General features: G+C 35.4%; 1 protein-coding gene across 5 annotated transcripts in view; it reads left to right on the top strand.

Annotated features, from left to right (window-relative positions):
* RIT2 (Ras like without CAAX 2) overlaps window positions 1–15915 on the top strand; it is a 207765-nt gene that overhangs the window by 42819 nt on the left and 149031 nt on the right. For all 5 annotated transcript variants that reach the window (XM_085567495.1, XM_031507344.3, XM_021538919.4 and 2 more), the window contains one exon: window positions 8672–8728. In XM_085567495.1, coding sequence (XP_085423621.1) covers window positions 8672–8728 — 57 coding nt within the window. The remainder of the gene's footprint in view (window positions 1–8671; window positions 8729–15915) is intronic.

The following is a 15915-nucleotide window of genomic DNA, read 5'->3' on the forward strand; positions in this document are numbered from 1 at the left end:
TGGGCAATAAATGCGACTCTTACCTTCTTCCTTATTTCCTTAACCACTAAATGGAATTTTTAACACAAATTTTACAATGCAGGGTGTTTTGCCTTCCGACCTGGAACTGAGTCTGGGTGTAGATATAAACGGTAGTTAGAGTCTTCAGTAAAGTCATTTTTCACTAGACTGTGCTGACTCAGAAGACATGGAACTTTTCTGCCACAAGAGCACTTTTCCTGAATGGCATTTTCCTACAAGTTTCTCATGTCTAGGATGAATTTTTTTTGCACATTTTCTCTGGTCATCCTTCAGTCCATGCTGGAAAACTGTAGCTACTGCCTAGTATTTGTCATTTTTATAATAATGACACCTTAAAGGAAAATAATGAAAATTCTTTTCTTTACATCAAATGATTCTAGGAAAGACCAGGGTGAGAACTACTCTGGTTTGTTTTTTTTTTTTTATGTATTCATTCAAGATCATCCAATATAAAATATGTTTTTCTACTGTTTTTTCCACTCACCTTCTTTCTAATTCTTTAGTTTTACTCTTAGGGAACATGTTGTCTCAGCATACAGGTTTCTACATTGAGTCCTTTGTTTAATTCTGATGCAAGAGGAGTAATTAAAAACTGACTATTTTCCAAAGAAAGCATCTGCCTTTCTCTGTTACCACTAGCTGCACCTTAATGTATTTTGGTTACAGTCTACTCTTATTTTATAGTGATAAGGGTTACAGTGGATAAGAAAGAGCTCCCTCTTTCTGCTCCAACTGCCCTAGTAACTTGATTTTCTGTTTAAAATTTGCATGGATTTTTGTGTATTTAATTTTCATTCTAATAATATAAATTAAATTTAAAAGACTTTTGATTTTAAGACTATTCCTTTCCAATGCCAGATATTCTTTTCAGTGGATTTCAGCTTCTATAGATGAAAAGAAACACCCACCAATTAAAAAAAAAAAAAAAAAAGGTATAAAATTTCAATGCTGTAGCAGCATCCCAGCCTATGCAGGACATTATGTTACAAAAATATTCTGTATTTCCCTAATACACCAGAATGTGCTTAACATAGAAATAAAATTCTGCTTACCTTCATTTCAGAGCTAATGCTCAGTAAATAATACATTGTAATACCTAAAAAAATAATAATTGCAGCTCACAGATCTTGAGGCTTTCACTCCTGAAACAAGTGGTAAAGCTTATGGTCGATTCCTTAAAGGGTATGACAATGTAAAAAATGTGTGTATTGGGCCACAACAAAGGTGTCTTGAAACTGATCTACTGTCAGTGAGTCTAGTCTGTAGTGGTGTTTGGGAAGAACAGAGTAAAAGATATTAAAACTTCTGCTTAGAAATCCTCAAATGCTCTGGCACTATGAAGATCTTACCCCATTTTTGTGGGGTAAGATCTTTGAGTTTACTGCAACCAGTTTAAAAAAAAATCAAAGTTTTTGATTTTGCTATACACTTTACCATTTACTGTGTCATGGGGCAATCATACAAATATTCATAATCAAGCTACAAAAATACCTTACTGCTAGAAAATTTTCCCTTGATCTCTAGGTACCTTCCCTTCAAATTTCATAAAGTACAATAAAAAATACCCTGCATTAGACTCTTTATTTTACACATCTTTTTGACCCAAATAAATGCTCCTCTGACCCCACCACTCCCTTTGTTTTGTTCAGGAGACTAAATCTATCAGTTACCTGTTCTAAAACATACTGTAATCTATATGCAGCATGTGTAGATAAAATAAATGCCAATAAAACCAAAGGAAATATCTTACACATTCCAATCACATAGTCCTTTGGAAAACTGTCACCTAGCTGATAGAGACAAGTGTTCTTAGGAAATTGTAGGAAAACAAACTCAGAAATGCAACATATTTTGTTCCAAACCATAAAGGATGTAGATGGGCTGGCTGTGACTTCATTAATTGCATATGAAACTCCCTCAGGTTCTTCCTCTAACCCTCCCATCCCAAGAAAATCATAAATCTAGGGCCATTTGAATGATGATGATGATGATGATGATGATGATGATGGTTATTATTATTATTATTATTATTATTATTATTATTATTATTATTATTATTATCTTTTATTAAACAATGTTTTCCATATGAAAGCTTCTTCCTGGAAAGTAAAAAGTTTTATAAAGTTTTTGAGATCTAAAGCATGTAATATTTTAGGAAACCAAAGCTTCATTTCTGGAACTATGGATATTAGTTGTGTATCTGATTATAGATGCTATTCTTATTAAAATGTCATACATTAAACTAACATTTTCCCTACCTGGAACTGATAATAGAGAGGAGAAATATCTAAAAAAATCTAACATTTCACTAATTCAATCCTTTCACTTTAAAAACTCTTTAAAATTAAAGAGATTTTTCCATTTTCCATGTTTGAATCTTGTTCCAGAAGATCCCTCATATGATGTCTAAAAATATTTTCTAGCCCATAGCCTAAATTAGTGCATAGCTCATATTTCTCATTTGTTTCATAGCAAAATTTTTGTTTAATTTTAATAATTTTGCTTTTCTCATGCTTTCTGACCTTGAGTCATTAAACTTGCAGAAACTGAACACAGATGAAATCTTTCTCAGATTGCATTTTTAAAATATTGAAATATTTTTTTTCTCTCCTAATGTACTTCATAATTGTTGGTGTCTCTAACAGCTTGAAGTTACTGTGAGCATTAATGCAGTTCATAGAACTCATTAAATTATTGAAAATAAAAGCTGTATTCACCTCCTACTATTCACAGAATAACAGAATGAAAAAGTATTCTGAGTTGGAAGGAACCCACAAGGATCTCTGAGTCCAATTCCTGGTCCTGCACAGGACCATCCCCAACAGTCCCACCCTGTCCCTGAGAGCATTGTCCAAATGCTGCTGGAACTCTGTTGGGATTGGTGCTGTGCCCATTCCCTGGGGATGCTGTTCCAGTGCCAAAACACCCTCTGGGTGAAGAACCTTTCCTGATATCCAGCACAAACTCCCTGGCACAGCTTCAGGCTGTTTCCTGGGCTCCTGTCCCTGTCACAGCAGAGCAGAGATCAGAGCCTGCCCCTCCTGTTCCCTCACAGGGAGCTGGAGCTGCACTGGGGTCTCCCCTCAGCCTCCTCCTCTCCAGCTGGACAGACCCGGCGCCTCAGACCCCCTCACACGGCTTCCCCCAGGGCTCCTCACCATCCTTGGTGCCTCCTTTGGAGGCTCTCTGGAGTCTTCAGACCTTCCTCATACCGAGGCACCCAAACTGCTCACAGCATTCAGGGTGAGGCCGGCCCAGCCCAGAGCAGAGCGGGACAATCCCTCCCTTGCCCAGCCGCTGATGCTGGGCCTGATGTCCCCAGGACAGGGATGTCCCTCCTGGCTGCCAGGGCACTGCTGACTCAAGTTCCACTTGACACTGACCAGGACCCCCAGGTCCCTTTCCATGGCACAGCTTCCCAGGATCCATCCCCCACTCTGTCTGCACACCCAGGGTTGCCACAGCCCAGGTGCAGAACCCAGCGCTTGCCCTTGTTGAACCTCACATAGTTGGTGGCTGTTAGTTAAGATTAAATGGACAGAGGAGTAACTGCAAATGATGATTTATCTGATGTGCCAATCTAAAAATTCATAGTTATAGGAATGTTTGTAATTTTTCCAAGTTAACAAAATAGGAGTAAACATTGAAGTCTTCAGGCATGAACTTTTCAATACATTTTAGAAGATGACTCCTAAGGTCTTATGGGTATGAAACCACCAGAAAGACCAGAATTGTTCAAAATCTTTAGTATTTCAGAAATAAAAGAATAGCAATATAATGCTTTCCTAGTTATTGAAATAGTCTAATTTTGATAAAATATAACGTGCATAAATTTATAAATATGCAAATGATTTATTAAATAATAAAATGCAGTATATCCAACTTGCCATGATCATGTTTTAGAAAGTTATTTAATGTTATGTATAGACAGAAGCAAGGTTGCATGTTAAATTTTTTAATAAAACATATTTATTTCTTCTTTTTCCATGACAATGTCTCTTCCTATGATGCACTCTTTGTTTTTAGACTGTAGTTTCTTTGCCACCTTCTCTATTCTAAAAATATCTATTTGCTTTCTTCTTTTTTCATGAACTTCATGAAGTAATCTCAAATCCACTCACTTAACCATATTATATTTTTTTAATGTCCATCTTCTATACTGTTCTCATTGAAACCTCAATATTTATAAAAAACACAAGTTAAGGATACACTAGAAAGATGGATCTGAATTAAAATTACGTGAATCAACCCTATGGAATCACCAGTCTCTGAGATAAAAATATTGTGATAATTTGTTAAAGTGCAGGATTTTGTGATGAGGGTAAAGATTCTATTTGAAACAGATTTATTATACCATCACACCATCACCCAGGAGAGCAGCAAAATGTGGAAGCTCTTGGGTGAATAAAATGAGACAGAAAGAATGAGATATTCACATCAGGGATACTCTTAGCATAACAAATATTGTATAAGCTTTTTCCAACCTTGAAAAATAGACATAGGACATCTTTCAAAGTTTTTGGTACAAATAAAATTTATAAGAAACTAGAAGAGTGGGATTCTATTCTATCTGTTTTCACAGTTGTACAAGTATCAAAATATTTTTCCTGTTGACTTGTGAACCTACTCACACATATATGCTTTTAAGATTAATACTTTCTTTAGATGAATTTTGTTATTGCTGTACTGGTTGAAAGGATACTTCAGAATAAATATGTGACCCCAGCCTTTTTCTAAGCATGGCATTTTCTACTCAGTGGATAATAAAATATTTTTAAGGTTTAGAATATTTTTTAATAGTTATAATTATATTGAAAATAGAAGACAGAACTAAATTTATCATTTCAAGAGAACATATATATTTCTATGTCAGCATAGGTATAATGTACAGCCTTTTAGATAGTTAATAAACATTGTATGAGAATGTTTGGGAAAAAAAAATCTGAAGGATTTGATCTGAAGGATCTGAAACCCTTTCTTGTTTTAAAAAGACAAGAAAACTTTAAAGTTGCATAGTTACTCATGCATGTCAGGCATACATTTGCTCAGCTGGGGCAACCTGCATTTTCTTAGCCACAGATGGATATAAAGTAGATTCTATTCATCTGAAACAATGATCCTTTTACTTATCATAGCTTCTGTGTGATGTACATGTCCCATTTAAATGAAATGATCTTCACAGCGTCATAAAATATTCATTAAAAATTTTCAGACAACTTGCAATTCAAAATGTTTCACAATATCTGCTATGGATTAAAAGGGTTTTGCTTGGTTTAATTTGTTTTTTTAACCATTTCTTAACTGATTTTTTTACATGTATGTGTATTTATTTAAGAATCAGTCTTACAAATTTATTCTATTTTCAAATTCTGCTTTAAAGCCACATTTCTTACTTTGTGTGTAGCATAAATCAGCCAAGTGTCCCTAATTTATAGACCTGTAAAAATTTAATGTAGTATAATTTGGATTTCCAAAGGGAAAATTTCACACAATAATCAATGACAGTTTGAATTTGTTAGGTGTGAGTGTTAACTTATATGGGAAAAAAAGGTAATGGATGAGGAAAACCATGGAACCAAGGAGAATATTTTCAACACACAGCATGAAATACCAATACCATTTTTCTGTTAGTTTTCAAAATTAATTCACTTTGGAAAATTACTTTGGAGCTGATGTTAGTAGCAATGAAGAAGCCAGCATATTCCAGCTGAGGCAGGTGTCCTGCTGGGGAGCCCAGATAGGGTAGGTCTAATTCCCAAGTTTCCAGCTGAGCTTCATGGTTTCATGCCAGTGGTGATTGAAGGTCCTTTTCCTCTGGGAAGCACTTCACCAATCTTCAGCCATCATTCAGAACTAATTTCTGCACATCCTGCAGCCAAGTCTCTGGAATGCCTTGTAAAATTGTTAAACATTAGATGTTTGGAGGTTTCTATGTCCTTCATCCTCCCGGTATAAGGAACTTATATTTTTGTAACTACAAATCAGTGACCAGCTATGCCTGCTCTAAAAATACTTTCTGAAGTTGGGTATAGCAGAAAATGTAGATTTTTATCTTAAAGAGCACACAGAAGAAGATGGATTGCAATTCCCATTACCTATATATACCAATTCCCTTATCTTGCATTGTAATTCAGTGATTAAAAATATCAGTGTACCTCAATTTTTTCTGTATCCTCCTCCTGGGAGAGAGTGTTACGTCCCTAGGTGAGAGGTGACAAAGACTAAAGAGGACAAAGAAGTTCCTTCCACTGGTGATTAGGAGGTGTGTGTGACAAAGGGTTGTCAGGGAAGAAACTGGGACAAAATGAATAAAGAAGGGAGATTTGATTAATCATTTTCCCAAGGAGATGAATGTAAGACCTTCTCATTTCATTACTTTGAGTGCTTCTCTTGACACCTCTCTCAAATTCTGTACCTCTCCAGATTCATTTCATATACAATCATGGAAACATAGAACCATTCAGATTGGAAAAGTTCTCTGAGATCCCCAAGTCCAGCCATTAACCCAAAACTGTAAAGACCTCTACTAAACCATGTCCTCACAGTCACATGCCTTTGGAACACTTCCATTTTTGCGTGCCACAACAAAAAATTTGATATTTAGTACAACATGATTCTTTCAGTCATGATTATTTCAGTCTTCCTGAATCCTGTGAATTTGATGAGGATATAAATGATCTATTGACTTGTGGCTGTCTCAGGTGAGAGGAAAAACATTTACCATGAATTCTGCCTGTCATATGAGAATTTTTTTTTCAATTATAACTACAGATTTTGTGATGCAGGCATAGCTCCAGAAGGAAACAGAATGAGATCAGATGCCGAATAGTTTGGGGTGATTTTTAAAGAAAAAAAAAAAATGCTTGGCAAGAAAAAGCAGCAAGTAGTGAAGCAAATTGAATTAATTTGTGGTACAGGGCCTCAGAAATCTGGAAATGTGTAGGCATAAACCATATGAACAGCATCTCTGCTAGCTGCCTCAGCTCCTAAGAGCAAAGTAGGCAGATCACATCAGGCATGAATTTGCTCTTCATAAGCCACTAACAGCCTTCAGAATGGAGGTGGCTAAAAATCTGTCACGATTAAAAAAAAAACCAAACAGGTGTCTCTCCTGGAAATAAAAGTGTCACACATGTATAGTGCTTAAAACTACTGCATCTGAAAACAGATAACACAGAAGACATAAGTGTGGCTGCACATAGATTTATTGTTATATAATATACATGGACTGAATGAGCTTTTTCTTACACAGTTACCCTCTCTGGGTATCTATGCATTTATAATGCTGCTTCTTAGCATTTATATTTGTCTACACTAAAGATGCAATAATTTATTAACATGCTAATAAATGTTTAATTCTTCTTCTCTTTATCTTTTTTAAAAAACTATCTCCCTATCCTCTGCTTCTTGAAAATATGAGAAGGAGAAGCATGAAACTAAAACAATGCTGTTTGAAAAGTCGATGTATTTATATACAGACTTTTACAGTGGCTCACATCTTATTCATAACTGCAGTCATGCATGTTGTTGAAACTAGCTGAGATGTTCAAGACATGACAAAATTTCATCTTGGATTTCATATGTTATAACTGATATTTATGTTTCAAGTAGGCTACTTTTTTTAATAACTATCTATATAGTAGTGGTAGGTGAATTTTAATGCCAGAAAAAAAATGGAAAAAAAATGGTTTAAAAATCAAGCAGTATTTAAAAAATTCTCTTTGACCCTATCTTTTTCCCCCTTTTATTTAATTAGAATTCACATATTTAACTTTTGAAAGGCTTTTATTTACAACTGTCATTGTTTGGGAGATACATTTTTTTTCAAATTTTTTGAAATTCAAACTTATGAGGAAAAAACAACAAAGAAAATGTAACTTCCCAAGTTCTTCCAAATGCTGATGATGTTACTGTAGTCACTGAATACTCAAGTTTACCTTCATGGTTTTTCAAGGCCACTGAACTTCAGATGTCAAATTGGAAAGGATATGAAAGTTTATGTCTTTCTGCATAAATTGGAATTTTACTTCCAGCTTGCCACCTGTTTCAAATGCCAGAATGCAGTTTTCCTGAAGTCTCATGTAATTTTTATAAAATTTCTGAAAGCAGCTAATAGTCAGTCATAAAACAGTCTCTTCAAAAGAAAGGTTCTCTGGGTGGTTAAGAGAAGCCTTCATCTGTTGCATCAAATTTGATGAATTAGGTATCACTAAATACACCAGAAATCAAATTAGGCACTCCAGTTAGTGGCATTAGTTAGTTAGTTAGCACTGTGAAAACCCTTATGAATCAGTCTTATAAGTCATGTTTTATGTTTTTGCCATGGCAATTTTCATCTGTATGCTATATCAGATTAACAGTATTTACCAAGTGCTAAAAGTATGTAAGATCTTAACACAGGAGTGGTACAATGAAGTTTGGAAATTAAGACAATTAAAGATATTTAATTCATATTTTTCTTCATTTATCAGTTCTGAGTTATCAATGCAGAGCCAACGCATTGTTGCAGAAGTAGACATAGAAAAAAATTGGGCTCACAATCTGATCTGATATTTGCATAAGTGAGTTGTCCATGTGTTCTTCTGGCTGTTTCTATTTAATGGTGGTGATATAATTATTTTTTCTGCCCTCTCTCTCTTTTTCACTACAGCAATGACAATGCAGTTCATTAGTCATCGGTTCCCTGACTACCATGACCCAACTATAGGTGAGTACTGGCTTTTCTCCCCTTCATCCCTTTCAGTTTCTCTGCCTGTGTGAAACTGTAAGACAGTGAGAAGCTTCCTCTAAAAGGCCCTTAATAGAAGCAAGATTTGCAAACTTTAGATTGCACCTTAATTTTGTGATGACAATTTAGTTGTGTCATTGTCTTACCATCAATATTTCTTCCTGTTGTTCTTTATACAAAATCTTTTTCAAAAACAGGGTTCTGCATTCACACATTGTAACCATTAATGTAATGCATTTATAACTACAGATCATGAAACAAAATTATTAAAGAATTTTAAACCCAACTCCAACCTGGAGTGGGATTTGTTTGTCTGGTTTTTTAGCGCTATTTCCAAGTATTAAAGTCTTAGCTGACCTTCTCTAGGAACATCAAATGACTATTTAATTTAATAAAGTTGTGCTCTGGGATTACACATACTACTAACTTCATTGAGTTTACCTACTTTATAAACTTGTGAATATAGAAATTCACACACATCTACTTTATGCTTTATGACAATATTGTTTTTTATCTGAAATAAACTTTAAATGCTGAGTGACTGTCAGAACTGCATGTTTATTCATTTAAGAGTGCCTTTATTACTTAGTTTTACTTACACTTGCATTTATACCCACTATCCATGCACGATATTTAATTAAAATGAGGAAAAGTTGGCAGAATCTGGGTCCAATATGTGGAGAAGGCATTAAAACCATCTACATTTACAAAAATTTCACTGCAGGAAAAAAGAGAAATCAATTCATCTCAGACAAAAAACTTTTTGTTTTCTTTGAAATTTTCAAGTATTTCAAACTCACCTTTAACTTCTGAAAAATTACTATATCACTACACAGAGCACACAAGGGCAGCTTTTCTTTATATTTTTTATTTCTATAGTATTACACATTTCCTGGATTTTAAGTCTTGGTAAATGGCTGTGACTTCAATAATGACAAAATGTGTAAACTCTTCATGTCACTAGTAATTTTATAGCTGTTAAAAAAATTGCAAAATATTAATGGGATATGTAATCTCTAAAGAAGGCAAAACTACTCTGGAATTGTTACAAATTCATTTGCTTTTCTCAGGGAAAAAAACCCAAAATTAAATCTAATTGGAAAAGAGGGACATTATTAGTTATCGACATCTCTAAGTTATGTACATACATCCATTCCTATTATTAGCTATCCACCTGCCATCAGTATTTATTCCTATATTGTATCTCATCATAATCTTAGCTTATTAGTCTCTAGACACCACCACAATATGAATAATAGATAATCATAAAGAGAAGGAAAGCTTATGATGCATTCTAAGTACATACTGCAGGAATGCCTGAGAACTTGCTCAGGATGAAGGTCTCCTTGAGTAAGAAAGTGTTTCTACTGAGTAAAACCAACACTAAAGAAGAGAAGAGAGGGTATAGTGAACAGGGAATTATTGAATTCCATCTCACCCATCTGGCTAGATACAAAACTGGAAGTACAAGTTTTTTCTCTTCAGCACTACTCTTACTCAGAACATGATGAGGACATCCTGAAAAAAGTCTTATTATTATTTGGGCTCTAAAACACATACTAAACAGAAGAGAATGATCTTGGGCTAAGTATGCATGTTTTTCCTTAGGTGAATTTGTTGTATGACCCCTTAAAATTGTACATAAAACAAAAAAAAAACCACATAGAAGGAATCACTTGCTGTCACGTCTATAATAACAAACATATAATTTTCAAATGACAGCCCACTGGAAAAGTTTATACTGCTGAGATTGCTTTTACTACTTTTAAGCTACTGGTCTCAATTCATAGAATTAATCTCATGTTTAGTTATACATCCGCTGGAAGGATATTTTTACTATTTAGACCATCACCCTAAAGAAAATGAGGGGATCCAAAACGAGCACTTCCAGGGCCAAGACTATGCTGATGTCAGGAGAAAAGGTTATTCCTCTAAAGTTATGAGGAGATCGACACAGATGCTTTGTGTCATGGGGAAGTCATCATCTAAGATCAGAGCAGTGATGTCTCTAGCCTGAGTTTTGTTTCTCACTGTAACCCAGCAGCAGATGATGCAGAAATTACAAAACAGGCCACATATGAAATCTTCATTCTGGCTGGATAAATGACAAAGCAGAAAATTAAATACAGTTTTTTTTCTTTCTCTGAGATCCCTGATTTCTCTGGATAACAGTTTATTGCCTTTCCCGTACCATACATTTCAGGCCTCTGCCATTCCTCAGGAATTTTTATCTTGTTTATGGAACCTATGTGCTGTCCTGAACTTTTATGGGCACCTGGCCTCACTTTTTTTGTGTACTTCTTTGAAAATGTCTAGTTCTGTGTACCTGCAGTTTTATTTCTCTGGGCATTTTAAGGAACAGAGGTTTCTGTGTAGGTCACTGAATGGATGATCTTGTCCAGAAAAAAAAGCTCTATGATATGTTTAAATGATAATCCACAGATTTCCATTGTTAACCAAACCATTGAGACTACAGCTCTCCAGCTGAGCATTAAGATAAGGTGGATTGTCTCATTTGCTCAACATAAACATAAGACTCTGTTAAATACCCACCTAATCTTTTTTTCCTGATGTTCTTGCATGACCTATTACATTCTTTTTATTTTCTATAGTATGAAATTGTGATGGCAGTGACCATGATTCTTAATTGTGCAAATTTAGACAAGATTTAAAGAGAGTTGATGCTGTCCCTCCTTGCACTTGATGGGACTTTTTCTAATTAATTTTCATAAAGAAAATAGATGGTAGTGAAATAAAGGGACCATTGTAAACAGCATCATTGTCCCTGAAATCCTAGAAGTCTGTCACTTTCAGTTTTAAGGGCAAGTTGTTGATGACCCTAGGGCTGCCAAAATATTAATAATCACTTTGTCATTTTTAACTTTTCATAGTCCACTTTAAGCATTGGCATGAAAGTGGAATAATAATTTCAGTGGTTTTTCATTTCTGTGGATTCCTGTGAAAAAGCTTGTTATACATACGTATACTTCAAACATGTTAATTTTGATCTTGAAAGGGCTATGTTGATAGATTTAGAATTATTTACATGTCTTTTCTCTCTATATGTATGATTTATGAAAGGAATACCTAGACTTTTGGAGAATTTAATGTGTGTTGAATGCACATAAATACAAAAATGTGTCAGCCTTCATTTAAAATGTAGAGTAAAATTGATTAAAAAGTTAAATGCTACCTGAATTGCTAATTTTAATGCTGTCACTTTTAGTTTAATGCCACTTCAAGATCAAATGGGTATAATGGCCATATTTAAGGTTTGCTAAAAGCATTGCAGTTCAAAATTTTAAGAAAGAAACATTCTACTTTTGTAAGTAAAGGGGGAGCAGAAGGATAAAATTAGAATACTATGTAAGTAAGAAATGCATGTAAGAAAAAAAAACAGAGCTTACCACTTTGTGAAAATAAAATTATTTTAGTGCACATTTAATATTTTATTCTAGTCAACAATGGGCATAAATTCCAAATGGCAGTGGATGTGATAATTTTCTGGAACAAATGGCTAAGAGCAATTTACAGTCTGCACAGTCTTTGGCAACATCACAGAGAGTTAATGCAAGTGGAGTGTCAGGAAAGGAAACACGACGTAGAGCAGAAACTGGACAGACTCCAAGGTGCTCATTAACCATGTGACTAATCATAAAATGAATGCATAATGTAAACGAGATGTGAGAGCAGCTTCCTGTTTTGGTGAGATATCACTGCATGAGATTGTGTCAAATGAGCAGTTGAGGGCATTAAGGCTGTGTCAATGTCAAACTCTAATTGAAATGGGTGTGGGATGGAAAGCACTCTAGCATTAAGCACATGAATTTCCATGAGGTTCCCTAAAGAAGTGGTGCATTCACCAATGCATCAAATAAAATGCATTTACTCATCTTTAATAAGATGTTGGAAGTGCAGGATAAATTTCAGACAAATAAAACGTAAAATATAGCTGAAAATATTCTAGGTTTATATAATGTATATTAAAAAAATCTGTGATATAAAGATTGTATCTGTTTGAAGGTACAATAATGAAAAAGCATAAAGCAAGGAAAATAACAAGATCATTAAAAATTAAAGAAGACAAAGGTGGGGCACATCTGCTAGATCTGGAGAGAGGTATCTCGCCACAAAATGTGTTCTATTCCCATTTATATTTAGCGTACAAAAATTTTCTAGAACATTTTGTCTCTTATATAAAACATGAATTCATGTGTAGACCATCCCTAAATTTATTTTCATTATCTTATTTTATACAGAAAATAAATATTTAGATTGGACTGAGCAGGTCACAACTGAATTTGAGCCTCAAAATTGTTTGTTCCCTTTTTTTATTTCCTTTTTTTTTTTTCTTTCATTCATCAGTCTCCATATATTTATTGGCCTTATCTGAGATGGCATAAAAAAATCACATAAAATGATCAATTTATCTTCAAGCACTGCCTCCCAAGGGCATCCACAGTGATTATATGGATGTAGCAATATTGCCTCTATTTTCCATATTCATCATTGTTCAAAACAAGAAATGAACAATGTACAAGAATACTAGTGCATGCCTTTTAACCATATTCTTAAACTTGCGGTTTTATTTTTCATTTTTTTGCTTTCTGATGGCATTATTTGCATTATTAAGAGATTAATAATCACTTTTGGTGTAAAGCATTTTGACTTTAGGTATATCAAAAAGAGCAGAGATTATGGGTACTCTGCTTGACTAAGACTAGCGTTTAGACATCCAAATTATAAATTCTGCACATGAATCATGTATCTTGCTTCCAATTATCAGGGAGATTTAGGAGTGGGGATTCAGTTCTTTGTTCACTTACATTATCACAGTTTGTAGAAGCCGTTTGAGATCCTCTGGAGTATGTCCAGAGAAGGGAACACAGATGTGGAAGGGTCCAGAGCACAAGTCTGATGAGAAGAGACCAAGGGAGATATGGGAGCTCAGCCTGGAGAAAAGGAGGCTCAGGGGTGACCCGGTGGCTCTGCACAACTCCCTGACAGGAGGGGACAGCCAAGGGGAGAGTTGGGCTCTGCTTCTAGGGAACAAGACAAAAGGAAATGGCCTCAACTTGCTCCAGGGAATGTTTACACTGGATTTTTTTTCCCCTGAAAGGACATTAAGCAGTGGCATAAGCTGTCAGGGCAGTGGTGGAGTCACCAGTCCCCACCCCTTGAGGGATATAAAATCCCTGTAAGTGTGGCATGTGGGGGCATGGGTTAGTGGTGGGCTTGACAGTGCTGGGTTAACAGTTGGACTCAGTGATCTCAGGGCTCTTTTCCAAACTAAAGTGTTTTATGAAGGATTCTGGGCCCTGCAGTCATGCTTTAGTTCGGGATCCTGACCCAGAAGGCTGTAGATCTTCCAGAGGTCATGTATGGATATCTGTCCCCTGTGAGTGTGACATGGGATCTACGGATCACCAGAGCCCTTCTAGTCTAGTGAATGAAAACCAGAAAATATTCCCAAGAGCATATCAAGCATCAATACTCCAGTATGGAGTCCAGTATGGCAACTAGATCTCAGCCACTCTCCAGAGTAAGGAAATTTTAGCTATCTGCCTTGCATACAGACAAATAGTTTGTAGGTTTCTAAATCTAGATGCCTGAAGATAAATTGTGGTGTGTTCTCTGACAGTTGCCAGAGCAAGGACCTTCACAAATCTCTGTGACACCTCTCAGAGTGTCTGGATAGAGGAAAATGGAGAGTGAGACTTGTACCACCATCCTTGCTAAAGTGGCAAAAGAGAGGAAAACACTGTCATGTGTCCGGCAGTGTAGGTTCTTCCATAGTTAGAGAAAAATTAAGCACTGCATAGAAAATTAGGGAGTAGCAGCAAGAAATTAAGAATGGAGAAAGTGCCCAAACTGCACTGTTAGTTTAGATTTCAAGTAGGCAATAGCATGCCTTCTGCTTAGTGTTACTGTTTCATCCTAGTATGAAAGGAAATACAAATTATTTGTAAGTACAGAGAGGGGAGACTGGAAAATTACAGCATATTTTTCTCTCTGATGGGGACAATTTGACTTGAAAACCAAAAATAATCCTATTTCTTTTTGAGACATTTCTTTTTAAAAGGCAGTATTTTCTCTATAAAGTACTCATTAATGATGGAGCAATTCCTCAACATTTCAGTATGAGTTATGTTTGTCTTAGATCATGATGAATTTTGATTCTTTCTGTTGAGAACTTCAGTATTTTTCTTGTTATAATACTAGTCTGTTCCTATTCTAAACATTCTGTGTTACTCAGCTATGTGATCTCCTGCTCTAATGTTAAACTTTCTTTCTTTGAACTTTGCTTTCATAAGGCATCTGTTCAGTCCTAAATTGTTTTCAGACTTCACATGACAAATTATCAAACAAGAAGTTGCATTTTTTCTCTCTGTACTCAGGGGAAATCACCCCTAAACTCCTGGTCATTATTTTATTGTCCGACATTCAGTTTTTCTTACACAAACTACTCTTGGAATTGTTTTTAGGTCTGTTTACATCAGGTGACAGTTCTTTTTCAATTAACATTTTCAAACACCAGGGAAATTCTGATTAATCTAATAATTTTCTTTTAGTAAAACCTCTGATACAAACAATCTCAGAGAAGCAAATGCAGTCAGTGTCTTTTTAGAGAGTAGGTACCCCAGAACGTTGATTCTCCACTCATCATCTCCCCTCAAAGGTCACCAAACACCTCCTCAAAGTTTGGATATTGGTCAGAATACCTTGAAGAGAATGTTGGCTTGCACTTCAGCCTTGATAATGCAGTGGTGTCTGTCTATCTCACATGCCCTTAGAAATCTGAACATAGCAGTTCTGCTGGCAGATTCACTTCAGGCACAGCACTGCCAGACAGCAGCCACAGCTATGAGCCCCTGCTTCACCATGCTGTGAAGTCTCAGAGGAGGAAATAGTGTAGAGATCAAGTGTAAAACTATCTAGCTAGAGCTATTAATATTATAATATATTAATATACAAAGATATTAGTATCTCCATGTAGCTATTAATACCTGGAGCTATTTTTTATCCTAAAGCATGGGCAAGGATTGATGCATGAGCTATCACCTGCTAGGAGCAGACACTGGAGACTGAAACAGACTGTAGTTTTGTGAGATGAAATAAGCTAAATCCTAAAACTCATTTGTGAAGAAAAAGAGAAAATTCCACCC

This window comes from Lonchura striata, chromosome Z (genome assembly GCF_050655825.1).
Source record: "Lonchura striata isolate lonStrDom1 chromosome Z, ASM5065582v1, whole genome shotgun sequence".
Lineage (NCBI taxonomy): Eukaryota > Metazoa > Chordata > Aves > Passeriformes > Estrildidae > Lonchura > Lonchura striata.